Source organism: Cygnus atratus, chromosome 3 (genome assembly GCF_013377495.2).
Source record: "Cygnus atratus isolate AKBS03 ecotype Queensland, Australia chromosome 3, CAtr_DNAZoo_HiC_assembly, whole genome shotgun sequence".
In the NCBI taxonomy this organism is placed as follows: Eukaryota; Metazoa; Chordata; class Aves; order Anseriformes; family Anatidae; genus Cygnus; species Cygnus atratus.
The window spans coordinates 48,313,126-48,336,623 of NC_066364.1; the positions used below are offsets into that span (position 1 = coordinate 48,313,126).

General features: G+C 36.5%; 1 protein-coding gene across 2 annotated transcripts in view; it reads left to right on the top strand.

Annotated features, from left to right (window-relative positions):
- Window positions 1–23,498, top strand: part of AFG1L (AFG1 like ATPase) — a 68,916-nt gene that overhangs the window by 40,064 nt on the left and 5,354 nt on the right. For both annotated transcript variants that reach the window (XM_035564859.2, XM_035564861.2), the window contains 5 exons: window positions 1,697–1,779; window positions 5,330–5,400; window positions 5,657–5,757; window positions 21,824–21,964; window positions 23,359–23,472. In XM_035564859.2, coding sequence (XP_035420752.1) covers window positions 1,697–1,779; window positions 5,330–5,400; window positions 5,657–5,757; window positions 21,824–21,964; window positions 23,359–23,472 — 510 coding nt within the window. The remainder of the gene's footprint in view (window positions 1–1,696; window positions 1,780–5,329; window positions 5,401–5,656; window positions 5,758–21,823; window positions 21,965–23,358; window positions 23,473–23,498) is intronic.

Sequence of the window (23,498 nt, forward strand, 5' to 3'; positions counted from 1 at the left end):
ACTTTTTTTTCTTCTGCTCTTTTACTCTTTTCCTTTGTAAGCTCTCACCAAAAGAAATGGAATAGGTTGTAATAATATTGTAGCACCAGTGCTATTGTGTTTGTACTAGCTTTAGCCCAACATAATGATTTGATTAGCATGGCTTTTTCACTTACCAGAATTAAAATATATGGATTTTCCTGGGTTTCTGTGCTTTCAGGATGATTTTTTCAACATCGTTGTCTAGCTGTATATCTCTGCAGATATGTTGGAGGTTTAAAATAAGTACAGAATCTTAAGTAATTGCCAAAGGCAAAAAATTAGTGCAGCGAATCATCACAGTTACTGTTGCAGATATTTGTAATCAGTAAGTCCTACGCAATACATTTATTTAAAAGTGACGTTGTTACTTAAATCACTGGTATTTCTTCTAAAATGTAAGGATGTCTTTTTTGTGCAATGTAGTTGCTGTAAATGAGATTTGACATTTCCAATTTTGATATTTGAAAAACCTCAAGGAGGTTTTAAAAAATTTGACACAGAATATGAAATCTCTAATGAGACTATTAAAAATAGACTGGTAGTTCATAGTGCAGTGAAGATGCAGAATAATTTAGTGAATTCTAGCAGTCCACTCTAATAATTCAAAGACCTTGAACTCAAAAGAACTCTAATGTTGAATTACCTACAAAAAAGAAATTTGATGCTTTAATTAAATTGTTGATAGAGGTGTATTTTCTGAAATATTTAAACTTTTCCTCCCTTTCTTTTACAGCTTCTTTTGCTTGTGGTTGTATAACAGCCAGCAGTTGTGTATGTTGGCAGTAGTAATAACAGAGAAGCAGAGAGATTCCTTTTGCTAGAGGGTGTAAAATCTTGATACCACTGGTGTTAGTGAGAATTTCATTCTCAACCTCAAGGTCTTGAATTAAAAAACAACAAAACAAAACCAAAAAACCTCACCACTCTTTAGTTTAGTACAGCTGGTTTCTGTTTTTGTTTTTTGTTTTAAACAGAAGCAATTGTCGTGAGTACTCAGGGACATCTATATCATAAACTTACAGATTTTGTTGTTTTATTTTTAAAAAAGTTTCTTTTCTGAATCAATTCAAACATTACAAAAGCAGAACAAAACCTTTTTGATAGCTTCATTTATTCCCCTTTCTACTTCAGTCGATTTTGTAGCAAGATTTGGCTGTGTTCACATCTTTGACGTTTGACTCATAAATTTTGTAATCTTAGTGGAAGGAAAAGATTATAACTAATTTTAGCTGAAGAAGTTGTAGTTTGTCATCTCTGTTGCTAGAATTTGGATCTTAAATGTTTATTGCTTCTATTTTTCTATTTCTAACTTTATACTCTTCAATGCCAAAATAATTATTTCTAATTCCCACCCCCCAACAAAGTACTACCCAGAGAGAATGAGTAATGCCCACTCTCATTTCATTCACTGTTCTTCAAATCTGTATTTGTTTTCTAGCTGATGGACTTTTGAAAATTGTCACTTTTTTGTTTTGAATGTGTGAATAATTTCCAGCTTATTTCTTTAACTCAATAACTGTAAAGGAGACTTCAATTTTGTGGGCTTGAATCTGGAATCTGTTTTGTAGGTGATATTCATGCTGATGGTTTATCACAGCAGTGTGCCTTCTCTCTAATGCAGATGATAATAAATACAGCTTTGGCTTGAAGAAAGCTTTTTTTTTTTTGTCTCTAGAAATACTGCAGCACAGTCCAGCTTGATTCTGGAATAGACTACAGGAAACGAGTGCTTCCTGCTGCTGGAAAACTTTACTACCTGTAAGTTGATCTATGATATGGTATTTGCCCTCTTTTTCCTTATTAGCCAATAATTTCCTAGTCAATGGGAAATGAAAAATGTGTAGTAGAATTAGCAGGGTGTGACTCTTCCTTTCTTTGCCTTCTGGTCCATTTTGTTCAGCAAACCGCCTTCCATTATGCCTCGATATTAACTTCATTAAACTACATTTTCAGTATCCACACTAGCATCATTCATAATGTGTGACTGAATAAAAACTAATTAGATTTTTTGGGGAGGTGTGGTGTTTGGAGAACTGAAGTGACAGATGGTTAGAAAATAATGAATATCCTCTTGTAAGAGATTGCACAATTCTCTTATAATAGAAGAACATCCTTATTGTATTTAAGTAATTAAGTATTTATAGAAATCCAATGACAAGGATTCATTTAATGTTGGGTGTTTCCAGGGCTATGGATTAAGAAAAAAAAACCACACCACCTATTTTGACATTGTTTCTGTTTATTACGACTAAAATTCTTTAGCACTTTATTCTGTATTTGCAGATAAACGTATTTAAAGAATATGTTCACAGTAGTGCTTATGGTTGCAACATATATCAGCTTAATAGGAGCATCTTCTCTTTTTTAATAAGTACTTTGAAACCTTTGCATTGCATGCATTCTTTCTATCTTGTACTTGCTCTTAAGTTATAGTATTATTTAGTGGGTAACAACCTGAGCAAGGCAGAAAATAGCTAAAAATTAGATTTATAACCATGGTATCCTTCAGCCCCACATACAATATTGATTTAAAATCACGCTTGCATTAAGAAAGGTGCAGTATTTTCATCAGTGTCACGGATATTTGGAATTAAGTATGCCCCTATCACTTTACAATAAAACTGAAAGTTGTGCTTTTTCATCTGGAAGGAGTACTGCTTAGCAGAATTGCAGCAGGTAAATTGTTTCTGGAAAAAGTGTTTTTGTAAAATAATGGAAATCAAATGCCAGAGTTCTTCCCCCACTTTATTCAAAACCTGTTTGAATGTTTTCCTTCCTTACAAAGATGGTTAGGGCCTGACAAATACCACTGTTACTTGTTTGCATGTGAGAAGGTACCAATTCAGCTCTCGCTAATTCTGGGAGGAAAATTCTGGGAGGAAATGGCAACATCTGATGTACAGAAAATATAGCTCAAGTATAGGTTCTATATCTGCAAACAAACTCAAGAAAAAACTCTTGTATTGCATGGTTCCAATTTCTTTAACTTCTGTGACGTATTCTTAGAAATACTGTTTGGTTTGTAGCCACTGCTATCTCAGAATTGGTCACCATGGCTCTTGCTCCGATGTCTATGTAGCTGTCCTTGCTTCAGGCTCTGCGTAGTGTGCCTGCTGCACTCTGTGGCCTTCGGTTTGATAGTTGTGGAGAGCCCCTACCATATATTTTTTTCTTCACTCTCCATACTCTAAAGAAATGGAAGACTACATGTGGATTCTAGCAGGTAACAGGCTAAATATGGCACCTACAACATCGAATCACAGGAGAAGGAATGTGTGAGTAAGCCCCGGGAGCAGTATGCAGCCCAAGTATTTTATAGTGTTCTGCTGTAAAACTTGGGACAGAATTATTACCAGTCTCTGACTTTCACTTGATACATGTTCTGTCATTAGATAGTTGTTGACTACCTCCAGAACTCATTATGTAATTTGTTAGGAAGCAGTAGAAAAATAAGAAAAGTCCTGTGGCTGCCAGTGGAAATAAGATGCTTACTTTATTGTCCATTCTTTCTCTGAGGGAATTACATTCCTTCTTCTATACAGGCTTGTTCAATGAAGCTTTCAGCCCTATAGAGCTGGCTTAGTGAGTTTTGTTTTTATTTTGTTAGGTACTAGATAATATTTTGTTTCAGATTTTTTTTAAGTATTTTGCCGTTGCTCCCCTAAAAGAAAATCATCTTGTTCAATATGTGTACGTTCCACTACTGAGGTTACAGTAATCATCATTTTTTTCAAATCCTCATGTTGCTTCATAATCTGTGTAGTCTTTTCTTCATTTAAAATAAGGGTTGCATCTAAGGATTGCTTAAGGCTGTTTCATAGTCATCTGAAAGCAATCAGCGTAACGTAATTACAAGATTCCTGATCAAAGCAGCTTCCTTGATCTTGGTCTCAGGTGTCTATTTTCAAAACAAACTTTCTTGGCAATTAGGTGCAAATATCTACCTCGACATCATACTTGTGTGTTTCTTCTTGCAGCCTTTACATCAAACTTTTTGATAGATACATGCGTACACAAGTGCATGCTCTCTGATATACATACTCTTTCCCTCTTTTATGGCATTTCTTCTGGGTTTCTGTTACTCTTCTTTTTCTCTTTTTTTTTTTACGAGGAGAGCAGCACTGAAATACCAATGTTAAGAGACCTATTTTTTTTTTTGGAAGGTATTTTATCTAATGCAACCTCCTACTCAGAAAAGGTTTTTTAAGGGTTTCAAATCGCACTTACAGAAGGTTGTTTTTTCCCCAAATTCCTTGCATCTACAAGGTTTACCATCATTAATCTTGAGTTGAAAAGTAGTTATTTCAGTTCTACTGTTAACATTTTTAAGGTGATTAAGGCCTAATGAAGAGGAAAGTAATTACGTAAGATGCTGATCATCACTTTTCATTTAGAAGAGGCCTAGAGCTGTGTGAAGCAACATAACTTGATTGCATCCATGATCCACAAAGGTAGACTTTTCATACCAAATGGGGTTGTACAAACTTCTTTGAAGCATTACCTGACATCTGAGTTCTAGTTTATCGTGTAGCTTAGCTTTAATTTGCTATTCTCAACTTTCAAACTCAGCTAGAAGTATCTTTCTTCTTAAAGAATGAAAGACGCAAAGAGGTCAGCCCTGTAAGCCATTGTGACAAAAAGCACTCTGGACTGATTTATAATTCTTGTGGTACCAGAAGTTGAATATAAACTTTCTGTGAGTACAGATATTTTACACTTGATATCTTACAATTTCACAGTCTGTGGTTGATCTTTTCCTAAATAGTATTTTGTGGGCTGGGGGAAAAAATAAAACTGATAAAATTACTGATGCTGGCATTTTGAATCTGTTTAATTTTAGAAGCTGTTTACAATTCAATTAATACAATCAGTTGACTTTTTTTTCTTTTAGAAAGCTGCTCCAATATTTAATTCAAAAGTCCCCTCAGAAATTTCAAAGGATACTTCTTTAGGTGCTTGACTGCCTTGCCTTGTCTATTTGCTCTTATTTTGCATGCAAGATAGAGCCAGAAGCCTTTTTTCTCATTGTGTACACATAGCGTTAATGGATCTGCTCTGCGTGTATTGCCTCATTACTGGAAACGGCTCAAAACACAGAAGTCTTTCAGTGTATGCAAATAAGGCAGAATCATCTACCTGAGAGTTAATATTCTCTACTTTTAAGTGTATTCTAAATCTAATGTTTGTATTTAGAGCATAACATCCTGTTCTCTCTTTTATGGGCAAAAAGCTAAGCAGGCTCAGGCAGCTGTTTGATGTTGGCTTCAAGTGTTATTAATTTCATATTCTATTATTCTTTTCACTGTAGCACAAGTGAAGCTGATGTGGAGGCTGTCATGGATAAGTTGTTTGATGAGCTGGCTCAGAAACAAAATGATTGTACGTAAGTTAATTTCTCTTGAAAGAGAATACATTTAGAACACAATGCCCAATCTCCACTGACCAATTAATAAGTTCCATTGCTGTATATGGGTTGATGCCACACTCAAGTGGCAGTCATTGTATCAGCATTTTGTCTAATTTATGTGTTGAATCATGTGCTATTATTCATCAAGCTATGCATTTCCTATCTGTAAGAGATGAATTTTATAGTAATTATCCGGAGAAGATTGAGTCTTTGTTCATGTTCCCATAGTAACTAGACCAAGGATTCTAAAAGTGCAAGGCAGAGAGCTGAGGCTGAATAAAGCATGTGGAACCATTGCAGACTTCACGTTTGAAGAGCTGTGTGACAGAGTGAGTACCCAGTCAAATCTAGATCAGTTAACGCGCAGACTTTTCACAGTTTAAAAAAAAAAAAAAGAAACAAACTTGCTATTTTTCCAAGTCTTACTGAATTAAAGGGGCTTTTTTAACTTGCAGAAATATTTTGAATTTAAAAGGAAAAAAAAGAAAACGAAAGAAGAGTAATCATTTCCTTTTTAATGATACAGTAAATTCACTCTTAGTTATATCACAAATTGTCTGCAGGAATCTTAGAGTATATGCCTGGGCTAGCATTCTTGGGATAGTAGTCACAACATATTCATATGTAAAAGGCATTCAGATACTGCTTTTAAAATTTGAGATGTAAGTAGATGGTACTTGAGCAAAGGAGTAGTAATCCTGACACTACTAGAGTAACGCTGTGCTGCTGTTCTTCTCTGTTGCGTACCTTAGTTCTGACTAGCTGTATGAGGGCTGTTTAGTCCCAGGCTTTCTCAAAAATTTGCCAGATTTCTCTAAATACTACCAAATTCTGTGAGACTCCCCTGGGAGTCTTACTGCAGTGACCTCTCTACTGACATCTGAAGTTACTGTTATGTGATCACAACTCTAAACTGGGCTGATAGCATCGTTTGTTCAGGATGTTGACCAGTCCTTTGATTATAACATTGGTAGCTACAAGGAAGTGAAAACAAGGTGATAACGAGTGGAATTTCTGTTCAAGTAATTATGTTTCAGACTGTAGGTCTTGGGCTTTTCAGCTTTTTCAGCTGCTTTTCAGTTTCGAGCAAAACCAGTTAGCCACTTGTGAGAATGGAGGTATGCCATGGGTGGAACAGCATGCTTTTTACTAGAAGTTTTGAGACTTCTCTGTTATGCCCCTTAATAAATCAGAAAAAGGTGGCTTGCATAATTAAATAACCACTTGTATAATTATTTAACCCAGTATATGCCTCCTGTACTTCAATGGGTCGATAAATTGCTTCTGAGATGTGCCCTGGTAGCTGATGTGGCAGCAGCCAATACTTTGGATCTGAAAGTTGGTGATAAATTTATCACCAGGGTTTCAGAATAAGTTGGTCTAACGGAGCTAAGGTGCTTGGTTTTCTCCTAGAACAAGACAATCCTTACGAAACACTAAAAATTATTTAACAGTATTGTTATTATGTTGATCACCAAGGACTTGAAATTCATGCTCTCTACATTCCAGCAACCTTCTGCAGATGTGTTACAACAGTCTCCAGTGAAATTAGAGAACTTATTGGAATTTATTCTTAAAACTAAAAACACAGGGCAGACTCTAAATGGTTTGCTTTAATGGCTTCTTCAGTCCTTGGGACTATGCCTTATATTCTTTGCCTGTACATCTATTCATTTATCCTGTTAATTGTTATACACAATTATTTGTTTTGCCATGGTATTTCTCTTGGGATCACTGATATACCTTAAAATATTATGTTGGTATATTGGTAAGGTGTTATTGCTGTGCTCAATTCATGGATAGAGAACTGAAGTCACGAATTCCAGAATCATCCATTAAATTTGAGTGAGTGGCTTCAGTTGCCTCTCTTTTTTTTTTCATTAATGTAAACTTTATAGTATTGTATAGCAATAATAAGAAATTCTTGTTGGCTTAAGTTGTGTTTGAAAGCTTAGCCTGTCAGTAAATCAAACCCATGAGATTAAGAATCTGGAAAATTTCAAGACCTGGTAAAAGCTTGTGAGAAATTTTAGTTTAATTTGTTTCCTCCTTCTTGCTCCGTTTGCCTTCCCTGCTGCCTCTAAACTAATTGTTAAAAGGCAAAAGAAAAATTCAGTTGTCAAACCATGAAGCCTTTTTCACGAAATCTTTTTTGGTGGAAAAATTGTTGCATGCGGTATCTTTGACGGTCAGAATGGAAGTCATTCCCAATGATGCCACAAGAAAAGGAAAAATAGGTAAGATGCAGGAAAGTACACTGATGATTAATAGCCAAAAAAATCCCTCCAAGTCAGGAGACGTTCACCATGACAGGATGAATAAATTCATTTGTATATATTCAAGTAAGCTGCGTAATAGACAAACATGTTTTTGGAATGACTAAGCAGAAAATCTAGGAGCCATAGCTGTAAGGTATTTGATACTGCTTGTGGTTCCAAATGGTACATGAGTTGATAGCATCATGAGCAAAGCGATTAAGAAAAAAGAAATTGAGGTTGATGAAGACATAACAAAAAGGAAGATCCACTAAAAAATAAAAATGGAGGGGAATTTGGTTTCAGCTAGAGTGAATCTGCAGGCTTGTTTGTGAAGGGCAAGGCGACAAAGTCCCATGGGAAGGCAGATCCTGTGAACAGACACGATATTTTGCACCGGGGAAAGTGCTTAACTGACAGCCCAAGTGAAGTGTCTTAGGTAGATAAATGCAATTTAAAGTTGGTGTATTAGAACCCAATTAAACATTTGACAACAGAATTGAAAACAAGATTTGCAGTTGGTTTTATATCAGTGATAAGACCAGCTGATAAGCAAGATAAACAGAAAATTCTCATTAATGGAGAAAAATGACATTTAATTGCTGTTAATGAAACCTCTTGGTACAATTCATAAAATGGGAATGCAAAATCAGTGCTTACAGCTTGCTTAAGGACAGACTGGCTGAAGGAGGTGGAGGGCAGCACGCAATGTTAAAGACACTGGTACCTGACTTAAAGTTAATTAATACAAGGTTCTTGAATACATATCAATCAGTGTGCTAATTAACAAACTTAAGAGGGTAGTATTGACAGGAGTCTGATGTAAACAGAGAACGAGGTGCGTTACTTCATGAGCACTTGGCTATAAAAAGCATTTAAAGAAAAAAATATGGTTGTATGGGAAGCTTATGCTGTAGATGAAATGCAGAAAACGGTGAAATGTAATTAGCCTGAAAATTGCAAATAATAATTTTCTAGCATAAAATGTACTGCATCCAGTACAAGGTCACTTTGGTTTGAGCAGCTTTATGGTAGCTTATAGCAATGAATATACCTAGAAATTTGTGTTGCATGGGGCCAATCTCCATAATTTTCTCACATTCAGTGTAACCAAAAGATACTTCCAAACAGTAAAATTTCATATTTGACCATTCAGGGAAAGTAATTTTGAAAAGCAAAAGGAATGTATGACGAAAACTAAGTGGAAAATGTAAAAACAAACAAACCAAGATGGAGAAAGGCAATAAAAGTATGTCAAAGTATGTGTCATTGTCAAAACAAAATCGAGTAATACAGGATGAAATGGCAAGTAGTTAAGAAGTGCAGGAAAATTAAAGAGAAACTAAAGGTCATGGACAAATATCATTGCTGCTCAGCTATGAGATTTGTTGTTGAGTAAAATGGGAGTTTTGATATGGTTTATATTATCTGAACATTACTAGTTTATTCTCAGTGGAGGTGGCTGAACTTTTAATAATGATGTGGAAAAAGGAAATGGTTTTTCAAGAAATACTTGGTTCTAGGGGAAGCTGAGTGAAGTACCCTTTTAACTAGGGATAATAAATAACTTTAAATCTGTTAGTAATTAGAGAACATGTTAAAAATAGTCTGAAAATATATTTCAAATCATTGGAGTCCTGGAAAACTAGGATGAGAACTCTGGCTAGCTTTTTTATTTTAAGTCAGTGTTGGAGTGCAAGAGAAATGCCATAGCCCTAAAGAGTGCTGCTGTGTGCCAATATTAAAAAAAAAAAAAAAGAAAAAAAAAAGGCAAAACCCACACGCAGGACTTGTATAACTGGAGGCTATCAGTCAGATTTTAGTCTAGAAACAGTACTGGAAAAGCTGGTTCTGGATTTATAGAGTAGGTAACTAAAGAAAGGAAATTAAATGAAATCAGTCTCCCTGATTTTGCAGAAAAGGTTGACTTTTGTACATACTGTTCTTACTAAGAAATTGGCATGCGGTGTTGGAAAGTATGTGTTAAATGGATTGAGAAGTTAGTTTAATATATAAAAACAACAAGTACTGAAGGACTGTTGCTGAATGTAGCATTCCTAATGAGCACGTTTTTATATCAAACCCAGTACGTGTGTTTTTTTCCCCAGTGGTTTTGAACGTAACAAATGCTAATGCAAATTTGCTGTAAATTCAAAGCATGGTGTGCATGTGTGTACAGGAGAAGCAATGAAATTGGGCATACCATGTGCAACAACTTATTTCTCAGCAGAATTGAGGAAGGATAGGTTTTCTTTTGGCTTTTTTTAAATCTAAGCAAACACAACATTCTGTCTGGAAAAGAGGAGGCTCAGGGGCGACCTTATTGCTCTCTACAGGTACCTTAAAGGAGGCTGTAGCGAGGTGGGGGTTGTTCTATTCTCCCACGTGCCTGGTGACAGGACGAGGGGGAATGGGCTAAAGTTGCGCCAGGGGAGATTTAGGTTGGATATTAGGAAGAACTTCTTTACTGAAAGGGTTGTTAGGCATTGGAATGGGCTGCCCAGGGAAGTGGTTGAGTCACCATCCCTGGGGGTCTTTAAGAGATGTTTAGATGTAGAGCTTAGTGATATGGTTTAGTGGAGGACTTGTTAGTGTTAGGTCAGAGGTTGGACTCGGTGATCTTGGAGGTCTCTTCCAACCTATATGATTCTGTGATTCTGTGATTCTGTGGAGTTGGGAACACAAGTCATACCTGCAGGAGCAGGAGACTGCATCCTAGGCATAGTGACTTGGAGTAGATTTAAGTGTTGTAACAGAAAAGCATCTCAAAATGAGTTTACAAAAATGCTAGGGCATTTACCCTACCTATCACAGATGAAGTTAGGCCTAGAAATAGTCAAGAGGGTAGAAAGATTATTTTAATTTTGGAAACACCTCAGTGATACTGATGGCAGAACGTTAGGTGTGGTTTTGACATCAGAATTTTCGAAAAGACATTGCAAAACCTGAAGAGGCTGTTGAAAAAAAGCAGAGGTTGTTTGAGCTGAAGGATTTATGCTCTCAGATGACAGATTTGAAGATCAATTTGTTAAACTTACCAAAAAAGAGGACTGGAAGATGATTTTCTAGGACACATGCATCTTAGCAAGAAAAAAGTATAGGTATTAATAGGCTCCCAAATCTAGCAGAAGAAGGCAAGAAGAAAGCCAGAATACAGAGACATTCAGATTGGAAAAGAGAAAAAAAAAAAAAAAAAAAAAAAAGAGGAGGGGGGAGCACACTTCAAGACATTTGAAATAAGGAAGGAAATGGAAGAGCCTACTTGTACTATGTTTTGTGTCAAAACTGCATCATTTTGGAAAGAGGTGTTTGAGCTAAATACTAGTTCTTAGGATGTCTCTCTCTAAAATTCAGAGAAGTGGAGGATCTCACTGTCTCTTTTGGTCTTAAAATGTCAGAAACCAGAGGCATGAGGGAGTCGGGGACCCCACTGCCTGTTGGCTGCTGTCACTGCCCCTGTGCATGCAGAACCAAGTGGAGCAGCTTGCAGCAGGATGTGCCAAATCCATCCCAAGGGGATAGTCTGAGCTCAGCCCACTCGTGCTTTTGGGAGATAGATAATATTCAGTCTACTGTCAGTCTGTGTAATGATTTCAGACTGCATTTCTCTGAGGCTTGTAACTTCCTTGGGTTTGAGTGATGTTTCACGGGACGTGTATGAGGTATTTCCTTGATACCAAAGCAGCCTTTCTTCCAAATTTGACGTTCTTGGTCAACACCATGGAAGCACTACAACTTCTCACCAAGTAAAGTTTAACTTGAGAGCAAGTAAATAGCCTTGCTGTCAGAAATACAGTGACTGACACTTTCACAAATATATATTCATTCACATATACAGATGCATATTCAGATGAAGCCATTTAGAATGGAAGAGTTCTAAGATAAAAACTAGTTTCATAATGGAAATTTAATTTGCATGTTTCTCATAGTAAACATATGCAAGTTTTTTTGTGTGTGAAAATGTTTACATTGTCACCATCTTTTGACAGAACAACTCAAAATATGTAACTGGACTTAGTTAATGCAATTAATTTTAGTTAAACTTATTTTTTCCTCAGATGCAATGTTTTGGGAATTATGAACCAAATATATAATATGAGATACAAGGATAAGTGACTGTAATGAAGGGAATCAATTGTTTTGGGAAGTTACTTTAGATTACGCTGGATTGTTGTGATAATGGAGGACTCAGAAAACTCCAGGCAACATCTTTCAAAACTGGTATATACCAATGCTCATGTGGTTCCTGGTCATTCATGTCACGGTGACTATCAACACTGTTGTCAAAACTTCGTGAATCGATTCCTTTGGCCACCCATACATAACCCTTCATGGTTCCGGAAAGAAGAATGTAATTTGAGTTTTGCAAGTGAATGTGAAAGGATGGATAGGATGGATGCTTTTGTTAAGTTGCAGAAAAAAATATATCGCACAAATGACTCTGCTTTCATGTCGTTGTGACAATATGTCTTACGATCTGGCCATGGATAACTCCATTACAGTGGGGTCCATAGTGATAAATATCCAGACCTAAGAGCTCGGTTTACATTTGTTGGTGTAGCATTAAGGAGATGCATTTCAAATTAGAAGATTACTTATTTAGACAGTAACTTTTGCAACATGACAGTTCATCTAAAAATCTAGAAAACTGTTTAAAATTCAGTGATGTTCCTTTGAAATAAAATCAAAGTTAAGTTTTAAAGGGAAATATTCAAACTTATTTTTCACCATGGTATCTCATGATTTCATGAAATGTCAGCCAGAACATAACAGATGAAAATAGCAAGTCAGCAATTGATAACTTCATGGTATATGAAACATTTTGTAGCTTAAAGCAGAATTTTCAAAATAGCTGCCTTTGTAATTAGTACCTGAAGACTTTGGGAGGCAGAGTTGGTGCCATTCTAGTATTATAATATTTCTTTTCTCGTTTCATATGTTAGTATAAATCTTTTCCTAGTTAACAACATAAGGAGATGTTTCTGTCTAAAACAATGCATAAGATATTGGTTGCCCATTAATCTTCATAACAGTTGCCCATTAATCTTCATAAAAGTAAAATATGGAGAATAGATTGTGTGCAATGCTGGTGTGGCATGCAGTTGACTCAGTAGAAAACATCTTGTTACATCGTTTGCATCAACTTTTAAATAGGCTTTCTAGGTGAGGATAATTTCACGTTTTAGGTAATTCAGTTAAGATCAAATCCATACACTTAACTTTTTTTGTTTGTTTTACTGTATTATGTGAATATGCGGAGAACTAAAAAATGCTGGATAAGAATATATTGATATATTTCAGTTGCTTTAAAGCAAAGTAAAAAGCAGCTTTTCAGGTCTACAACATGCCCAGGATTTATGTGGCAGTGTGACATGTGGCGTTTGTGGTGGCGTGAAAGTAGTTACGTACTCATTAGCATGGATTTCTTTAAGTGTGCTTCTCCAGTGTGATCTTCTAGAACTGTTCTTCTTATTTATCAAAAGCATTTGTTATCATACCTTCTTTTCTAAGGCCCCAGAAAATGAACAAATTCAGCCAAAGGCGGCTGGGAAAGGCACCAAGCAGAATACAGATGTATAGTTCCTGAATTTTGATGTTATCATTAGCTTCTGCCACTCTTTGTGGCCTTCCTTTGCATGAATTTCTCCACTTGTACAATGAGGTGTATATTTGCTGGTGTAGCCAGACTGTTATAAAACATAACCACTTAATTTTTAGAAAGTGCTGTGCATTACTGAGTTAGTGTGTGAATAAATTTTGCAACGGTGGTGGATTCTAAAGAGCTGCTTCTTGACAAGGAAATACGATTTATAATTGTCACTGACAAGTTCTAGTAAACGTTGAATGAATCAGATCTGGTAACTTCAATTCAACAGAGTTTACAAAAATTTATTTTTCCTTATCCCTTTCTCGGCGGTTGCTTATATGTACAAAGTTTAGGTGAAAAAAAAAAGAATTTACATATTAACTAGTTTTTAAAATCTCAGTATCATAAACGACCAATTAGTGCAAAGGAAAGCCGTATTACTCCATCAGAGTAAAATTTTGTTTCTGTGCTTACATGTTAAGGTCAGTATTCATGAAGCCTTAGAAAAATCCTCCTTTGCCACTCCTCTTTCTTCACTTTAAATAAAAGTTTTGTTTAAAAATTAGAAATTGTGACAGTTTGGCCTGACTCTTGATCTGTTATAAATAATTTAGACAACAGTGTATGTTACGTGTAATTCTCCAAGGTCCTAAGGGAGTAAGTAGATACTGTCTAGCTCCCGGTGTTGATTTTTAGTCTTCCTCTCACTTGGGCATAGCAACTGCTGCCCTCTGCTGGCAATACCGACTTTTTAATTGTCTCGAGCACAATTTAACCTTTTCTTTACAAAGGTTGAATAACTGTTTCGTGGATCCTATAAGATTTTCTTTAAGTAATTAAATATATCCTTTCATCCAGCTGCTAAGTACCAATGAACATTGCGTCTTGATATGACAGGAAAACATAAAACTGATTTTGTGAAGGGTGAAGTAAAGAGCAGTGATGTTAAATGCCAAAGGTTATTACAGAAATGTGTGGAAGTTCATCAGTGACGAGTTGCTGGAACCTGGGAAAATAAATCAGCAAAGTACTACAATATGCATATCTTGTTCCCATGTTCACCCTAGGCAATTTGTTGGCCACTGTTAGAGGATATGTAGTTCCAGGTAAATCTTTGGTCTGACTCCAGGGGTTTTTAATTTTTAAAGTAATTTAAATAAGATCATTTTTTCTAACTGAGCTGGAAAACAGAGCAAGGGAATTTGGGTTACTAACCATTAGGAAGCATACCACCATGTAACAAAGCTAAGAAAATGAATTTAATATCTGTGTTGCAAAGGCTATATCACTTTTTTTTTTGTCTGGAAGTTGTTTAGATTTTCTGCAATGGTCAAAATATTATGTTAGTGTAGATTTAATGCAAAACTAAGGATTGGCAAATGTTGTTCTACTGCAGTAGCCACACTGGACTGACCAGGAGGAAGATCCGGTTCCTGACTTGAATAGTGTATACTTCAAAGTGAACGAAGATATAACCAAGTATTGGAAATAAATAAAAAAAAAAATAATTTCCAAAGGCAGCAAGTGATTTAGGAATGTAAACATCCGTTCTTTAGTCAATTAGATGTCTCCCCAACATGATGGCACAGTTCAAGCTGCCTTGGTAGTTTAATGATTCTGAATCATTTTGAGGGAATTGCTTTCAGTAAGAACTGCTAAATGTATCCACTGTATAATTTAGTGTTTTCTCTGGGATTGTAGGATTGTTAGGTGTGGTTCTAAACAAAAGTACTATGGAGTTGTTCAGAAGTGAGTGTTGTTTTCACTAACTTTTCAGAACTGTGGTTTCCCTTAGTTTGATTTTAATCTTAGCTTTATTCCCAGCAGGAGATAAGCTTTTGCATCTTAGTCTCTGCACTGAGTGTCTGTCTTTGATTAGCTACATTTGCTTTAAGGACTTAATCAGTTTCTACACCAAAGAAATATGTTGCCTTATCTAACTTAAGAGTATATTTTCCAAAATACATTTGGAAACTTCTTTCGGGTGGAAACATTATAGTGTAGTAATACTGTTAGCCAAACCTCATTTCAGTTTTATACCTTATTCAGCATGTGTCAGGGCTTAACTTTGGAATGCACTCCCATCAGTGAAAGCTACACAGGCTTTGAAGGTTTAGGTCCTGTATGTTATAGCCCAAGGAATACACCAAACCAAGATTTTTAAAGCTGATTGTAGTTTTAAGGGTTTGCCTTTTCAATTCAATTTTTTATTTCTTAAATGCCTGAATGTAGGTAATGTTTAAAAGCTTTGTTGCCTATGGTTCTGCAATTTAACAGTAATTGTTAATATTTAACTAGACCTATGACCTGTAAACCCAATATCTATAGTTACTACATTCTTTTGAAGACTTAAAATACATGTATATGTATAAAAAAAAAAAACACACTAGACAACAATTCAAGTGATCTTGCAACTTATTTAAGGAGAACGTATTTTCACATTCACTTGTGATGTATATTGATGTATATATGTACTTGTTTCTTATGGCCTTAAGTATTATACCTGCTTATACTTTCTTTTTTAAGCCCCCAGTAGTTTTTGTGACCTTTTCATTGACAAGTGACATACTTTGGAGTTGGAGCTGTAAATGTGTCAATGAAGGATTTGAGGGCTGAACATGCCTTGTGCTGTTCCACCAGTCTGTAGCCAGCTCTGACTGCATGGTAGGTCTTTGAGACACCTCCCTTTTTTAGGTTCAGCATGGTTATCTGAAGCTACTTAGTAGTTAAGTTCTTCTAAAGCAGGAGTAACTGCTTAATGATAAATGAACAGGAACATACTCTCGTAAGACTGACATTTCAATTCAATTGGGCTAAAGCAGGGAAATCAGCAAATGTCAGTGAATAAAGGAGTATTTGTATGTGAAAAAAGGAGCTTCAGTAGAACAGGTGCAGGAAAGGTGTACTGAGAGAGTCTAGACTAAAACAGTGTACACGTTCTGGTCATGGACGGGGTGGGGATGTTGGGGGGGGGGAGAAGAAATGCAAGAACCTCATCCACATCACTCACTGCCAAATAAATACAAAGAATGGAAAAACACTATTTCAGTTGATAGATAGCACTGTCATACAAGAATAGAAAATTGTTCATGAATACCAAAAAGCTGGAAGTTGTAACCATCTTCGTACTCATCAAGAATGACTTTCTGAAACAACTTTCCATTATGAGAAGTGGGATTATAGAAACCAAACTTCTGTAAGATCAGTCAAAATCAGTTTTCACCTGGATTCTATGATGAGGTAACCTGAGATAGCAGCAGACTGTACTTGATCCAGAAGGTATCTTCTACCCCATGGTTTATAAATCTCAAATTCCTGCTCTACAGATCACCCATGTAGGAGTCAATAAAGCTGGAAAATAGCTTACACAAGGGATGTAACAGAGGTATCAGATGACGTGCTATCAAAACCAAAATGCAGTTAGGACATTCCAGAATGACTAATGCTGTGTAATCTGATTTGATCCTCTTTCTGCATATGTCATTGTTATGGGGTATTTTAATTGCAGGATCACATACTTCTCCCAGTGCTTCCCCCAAGAACTGATGCTTCATTCAGGAATGAACTAACTTAGAGGGGATTCCGGGCTTCATAAGAAGCCTTCACCTATAGGGCCCATACCTTGTCTTCTGCATAGGGAGTGAGCAGCTCAGAGAGGAGAAAAGCAGTCACCAAGGAAGGTGAATGCTGCATTACATAATTGACTTATATCGTAGTCTGCACCAGAGTTGGTGCATGATACTGTTCTTATAAGAAATAACAAAAACCTTTTCACTGTTGGTAATTGTAATTTTCATTTTTCTGGATGTTCTCAAATATTTGTGGCCTAACCTGCAATTGTTGTGGTTGGAGCTGAAGTCAGCAGGAGTTCTTCTTTGAACTGATGTGATCCATAAACCTGGAGGATCAAATTTCAGAGGCCCTTAGTTTAGGACCCATATATCTTGTATATACTTTTACCTTGAATTTCTCTGTCCCCTGTTTGTACAGTAGAGATAAGACCATTTTCTTGATTCACAGCCATAGCTGGGAGATGAATTCCTTACTATAGCTGAAGTACCTAGTTGTTGTAACAAAAGCCTAAGAAGAACAACATAATTCTTCTTCTGCACAAGCATTGGAAAAGTCCATGAGAAATGAGACCTTGTGACACAGCGATAAAGAAGACAAAGCATGTACTGGTGAATGTGCATTATGTGAGAATCGCTGTTCTGTATACTGTTGGGTCAAGGGTCCTGCGAGAGAGGGGGAGCATCAGTTAAAGCAATTCAAGACTATATCATATATTCAAGAGATAATGGAGCGCACAGACAACTGTCTAACATCTGACTTTTCAGTTTTAATGATGTTTTTTCAATGTAGCTTTAATTTGTGTGATTAACTGTGGGGGCATTACTGATTTCTTTATTTTTGGTGTTTTCTATCTGAGAGTAGTTAAAACGTACTTTAAAGAGTATTTTAAAAGGAAGAATAATAAATCAATCATTTAATATTTCTACAAGCAGGTTATATAGCCTTATACCAAATGATATTCAAACAAGTTAAAATATTAATTTAAAGTTGCAGGCCAACTCACAATGCTTAGTTAGGAAACACCAAAACAAAACTGCATGTTATTTTAATCTTCCCTTGGTATGTCCTCTGATGCGACATCCCTCTTCTTTTTTGTCACAAGACCCCTTTGGTAAAGCTTGGTAAGAAATTTTCCTCTTCATTAAATTCTCAGTTCATTAATAGTGCTTGAAATGAACTTCTCTTCTTTGCCTGTAACTTGCACATCTTTTGGCAAGTTTTGTGCTGCCATCAGTGTCTTTAAATTTCATCACCAAGCTAGGTGTGCCCTGAATGTCTTATGCTTTTATTTAAATATGCAGTTGCATCACAGATCATGCTTCAGGATTTTCTGTTCCTTTCTGGAATTGTGATCTTGGTTACCTTGATTACCTTGGTGCTCTGTTTTATCAGCCATAGTAGTGATAGTGTGTGGTTCCTTAGGAAACAACAGAAAAGCTCTGTAGTTTTCTGGTTTTGCTTAATGTCTAAGTTGTATATATTATATAAGTTGCAAATATTAGTCTTAAACCATATTTTGTTTTTAGGAAGTTTTTAGAGTATTGGAGTTTCTGCACTAAATTATAGTGATTCTGGATCACAACCCTTCCGTATTATATTAGAACTAGCCCTGGAATATCTTCCAATATCAGCAAACATAAATTTACATATGTTAGAAAAAGATATTTCATCTTAAGAGAAAAATGTTTTGTATTCTTCAGGCAATCTCAAAAAGATGAGATACTTTGTTACTGATGAGTCAACAAAGAAGGATGCTTTATACTTTAATTAATGGAATATATAATAGAAACAGAAGACAACTAACTCTTAAAACAGTCCACAGAGAGCTCCAAATAATAAACATCCTACTTGAACTGAGATGATGGTAGCTGAAAATGCATTAAGTAGGCAGAGAAACAAAAACAAATGAAGGTGAGAACTCAGTCAAGCAGGCTGAAGTGGCGTAAGCACTTTGTCGGGAGGGTAGCCCATGTTCGTGCTAATGCGTTCTGCATTAGTATGAAGCATATAAAATACTGACTCCTGGCATCAGAGTTAGTGACAAAAATCTACAACAGTTTTACCATATGTGCACTTGCAGGAACAATAACACAAGAAAGATTCTTACCTGTTAATGTTTCTTGGCAAAAAAATAAAACCACATCAAGTAAAAAAAAAAGCTGGTAAGAAATGGTTAGTGACAATTGTTATATTTGTGTTATGGTTCTGAAGTTCAGTTTGATCAATAATTGTTGAAAGAAAAAAGATCTGACGGCACCAGAAACACACACCAAATTAAGCTGTTATTTTTAGATTGCTGTTCAGAGGACCAAATTAATCAGGTTGAACTTCTAGTAAGACAATTACATATATATATGTGTCAATTAGGAGGATTTCTAGTTTCATTAGCAACTTCAGAGAAACGAGTACCTTCATGTATGCTACTGAATAAAACAGAATGCTTTCTGTGACTAAGTGAGGTTCATAAAATAAACTTCATCCCCGAAGTTATACAGAGGGCAGTGGTAAGTGTCTGAAATCATTTGTCACTAATCTCGTCCAAGCCTATATTGCTGGAAGTCAGGACCGAAGCCAACACTGAGTATCTTGCTGCAACGTGAGCAGAAAGGCCTGTAGGCAATCCTGGAAATTTGGGTGGCAGGCTGTTGGCTGCTGTAATAGTGGAAATCTGTTCCTAGCTGGAGCTTCTACATGTAGAACATACGCCCAGCATCTCTGGCAGTGGTGTTATTTCACCTTGAACCCATTTTTCTGTCTCCATTTCCTTTGTGGCACGTTGGTATGTGGGTGTTTGTGCCAGCCTCATGCTGTCTTTACAAGGGCAACAGGGCAGTGAGGACAAGAAGCTGCAGCATCTCTGAAGAGGAGAAGAAGGCTATTAGGGTGCCCAGCATCATGGTTTCCTCCATTTACAGCACTGTTAGCACAGCAGGTGAGGTAAAAAAGCTTCTAAGAAATTGCAGGCAGCATAGAAATTGAGCTACTACTAAAGTTAGGGGAGTACAACGCAGAATTAGAACTGCCCCCAGTGTTTGCAAGTTTGATGATTGTCTTCTTTTTACAAAAAGTAGAATGAGGCAGAAGGAATTTCAAAGGACTTGTCCAGGATCGTGTTGAGAGGTCATGTTGAGAACAAGATTAAAAGCTTTGTCTTCATCTCCAAGGTTATGTCTTTCTAAACTCTGAAAGGAGATGGTTTGAGATTGCTTCTGTGTGAAGAATTACAACTGGTGCCAGCTGAACCGTATGTAACAACGGACTGGCTGATGGGGAGTTTCAGTTGTGTCTCACCAGGCTTGAGCCTTGGCAGGGAGGTACCCACTTACTCTGTTAAAATAGAAATGGCTGCTAGGCTCAGACCCTTCTGATCATAACACTTGGGAGTCTCCAAAGGCATGTTTCTGCCAACATTTACAGAATATTATCATTTAGCACTGGCGTAGGTGTTTCAGAAATTCTTGTTAAAACACCCAAGATGATCTGCCTTTTATGTCTTTAATTAGAGGAATTTTGAATTGCCTGCTTTTTGAACTGCAGAAGTAGATTGAGTTCTCGTCTGGCTGTGGTAAAGATGCATATTGTAACCCTCTATAAACCGTGTTTTTTATGTCTGTATAAAAAAAAAAAACAAACCAGTTTTTAGTATTTCCATTGCTTTCTTTTGCACTTGATAAGATTGTTGTCCAGCTAGCCATGACTCGTAGCTGATGGTGAGATATTAAGTGGGCTGTCTCTGCCGTGTTTCTGTCCACCAGTTTCTTTGGCTTTCTTGATCATTTCCATGCTTTCAAAACATTTCAAAACATCAAAACATTACAAGTCCAGCGACAGTCGGAGACTGTTTCTATGGGTTTTTCATTCTTATGTATAAATAAAACCCAAGGTCCTGGTCAAGGATAGTCATTAATAATAATTACCCTTAATTTCTTGAAGAAGGATTCAAATGAAGCAGTTACGCTTGTCCTGCAGCAAGTTAGTTTAGCAATTTTTTTATATAAAATATTTTTGGTTTTTAAGATATTAGCAGTATCACAGTGCTTTGTAACCATATTGTACTGTTGGGACAGTGCATTTCATTAACTAGGAAGAGAGTTGTGACGTTATTGTGCAAAATGCTGCTGATCTTACTCTATGGAGTGGTTACATCCAATATATTGAAGTACTCGCACAGGTAAAACTACTGAGATGGGTTTCAGGAGTATGAAGCTTTTTTCCTGAATACTCTGACTTAATAGCTTAAGATAAAATACTGCCTGCAGTACTAATAGGGTAGATCTTGCAGGAAAAAATGACCTTCCGTGTAATGAAAGTCATTTAAAATGAATGTATTTGAATGAGTTACCACTATTTGTCTGTATCTTCTGTTGATGGTTTAGATACACCAATAGAAACCAAAGTTCTTATTAAAGCTTTTTATTTTATCCTTACAGGTGAAGCCACAAACAAAAGAACTGCTACAAATTGTCTTCTTGTCCGTTTCCTGTTGTATTCAGTGCTTAGACATAAGATTATTTTTGTTTGTTTGAGTTGTTAATAGGTGAACCGAATGTCGCTGTACTTAGGATTTAGTAACTAGCCTGTGCATTTGAAAATCTTGCTGCTGGAAATCATCCTAATAGCTGTTCAAGTTATTTATGCTGTAGGTTGTTGTTGCAGCTTAACCATATTTACTCTTCTGCGTGTTATGGTTTACAGTGGTTGTTTTGTTTGAGTTTGTAAGGTCATAATCCTGCCAGGGTGCGGAAGAGCCAAATTTCCAACAATCGAACACTGTTCAGGTGCAGCAGACAGTTAAGTGAGGACACACGTTTACCTATGTCAGTAAGGGCAGACTGAAGCTTTCCTGAAGTAAGATAGGAAGGAACAAAAATAATATGATTGGGACTTTTCACTCATTCTTCTGTAACTGTAGTATTACAAGATAAAGTGTTCATGTATCTCTCTCTCATAGGTTTCTATTTCACATGGTTTTTGTTTCAGCCTCTTGGGGCCAGTGACTATTTGGAAATATCAAAGCATTTTGACACAGTCTTTGTTCGTGAAATTCCGCTTCTTACCATGGCAAAAAGGACACAAGCTCGTCGTTTCATTACTCTTATTGATACCTTCTACGAGCATAAGGTGAGAACCAAGCCTTTCGCATATGTGTAGGAATAATATTGAGAGCCCTAAAACCTGCCTCTTACCGCAAGCCGATTCTATATTAATCATCTGTAAAATGCAAGAAGCAAGGACTGCGAAGAAACATCATTCCAGTTTCACAGAAAAGTCCCGTTACAGTAAAGGCTAATACGTAGGTATTTTTTGATTGTTATGAGTATTTGGCATGACCATAAATATAGGCCAGAGCGTGTTTGTCTGTCTTGAATAGGGACGTAATTTCTTTCCTATCTCAAAAAACCAAAGCAAACCAAAAAAATACCAGAAGCCTTGTCATCATTTTAATAATGAAAGATTGTGTTACTAACAGTGCTGGAGCTGAACTGAGAGTAATCTGTATGGGCAATTGGTCAGGAATCAGTGTCTTCCTGAACAGGGTACAAAGGAGTTAATAGCATAGTTGTGTTATTAATTTTAGAGGAAACAGTCGCTTTAGGCTTTACATCAGGTTGCAGAACTGCTAGTGGAATAGTAACGATAAATTCAACACTTCACTTGGATTTACAGAGGTTTCAATTATGGAAGCAAAATCAGCATTATTAGAACAAGGAAAAAAGAGAAGTTCATATTTAAAATGATTTTTTTAAGTAATGAAAGGTGAGATTTCATATCTTATGTGTGGCTGTCTATGCATACGCTTAAATATTTATGCAATCAGGAAATATCAATTGAGATTTTCTTCAAGAATGTCCTGGCAAGATGATCAGAAAGGCCCTGATCCAGCAAGGTGTTGAGCTGAGCGTGTGAGCGGTCTCATTCACGTCAGCCAGCTTCCTTGTGCTTGCTGTCTGCGCGAGCCTGTTTGTGGGGACCTGTCCAAAATGCAGACATACACACAGGATCTCCTCCCAGCAGACATGAAAACAACATTTATTATTACTATAGCAAGCAGTGTGCACTTCAGTATCCTAGGTGAAAGCAGAGTGACACAACTCAGCCTTCAGGGATATTTTGAATTTGGGCATTCTTCAGATATATGCATGCACTGCACTTACCTAACCATGGGGGGAAAGCAGGCATCATTTATTAATATTTTGTAGCTGTTAGTCTACAAAAGTAAATTTGATTGAATTCATTGCCCGTATAGCAGATATTCTGTGTATTTAATAGCACAGTTGTGCTGTTCTTTGAGTAAAAGTTACTTGAGGTGTTGTTAAGAAAAAGATCCCATGAGGTTAATGTTCCAAACGACGATGTAAGGTTAATCTTTTATGGCAGTATTAATGAGAGAAAGGAAAAACACCTGGAAAAAAACCAAGATCCTACTTGAAATGTGCTTTTCATAAAACATGCGTTTCATCCCTCTTCTATAAAGCACAGGTGTTGAATATTGTTGCCTCTTTTCTTTCTTTCAGGTGCGTGTTATTTGTTCTGCAGTGACTCCTCTCCAAAGCTTGTTCCTGGTAGAACATGACAATGGTGAGCTGGAGGACAACAGAGTGTTGATGGATGATTTGGACTTGAGCCAGGTACATGATATTAGCATCGTCTCCCT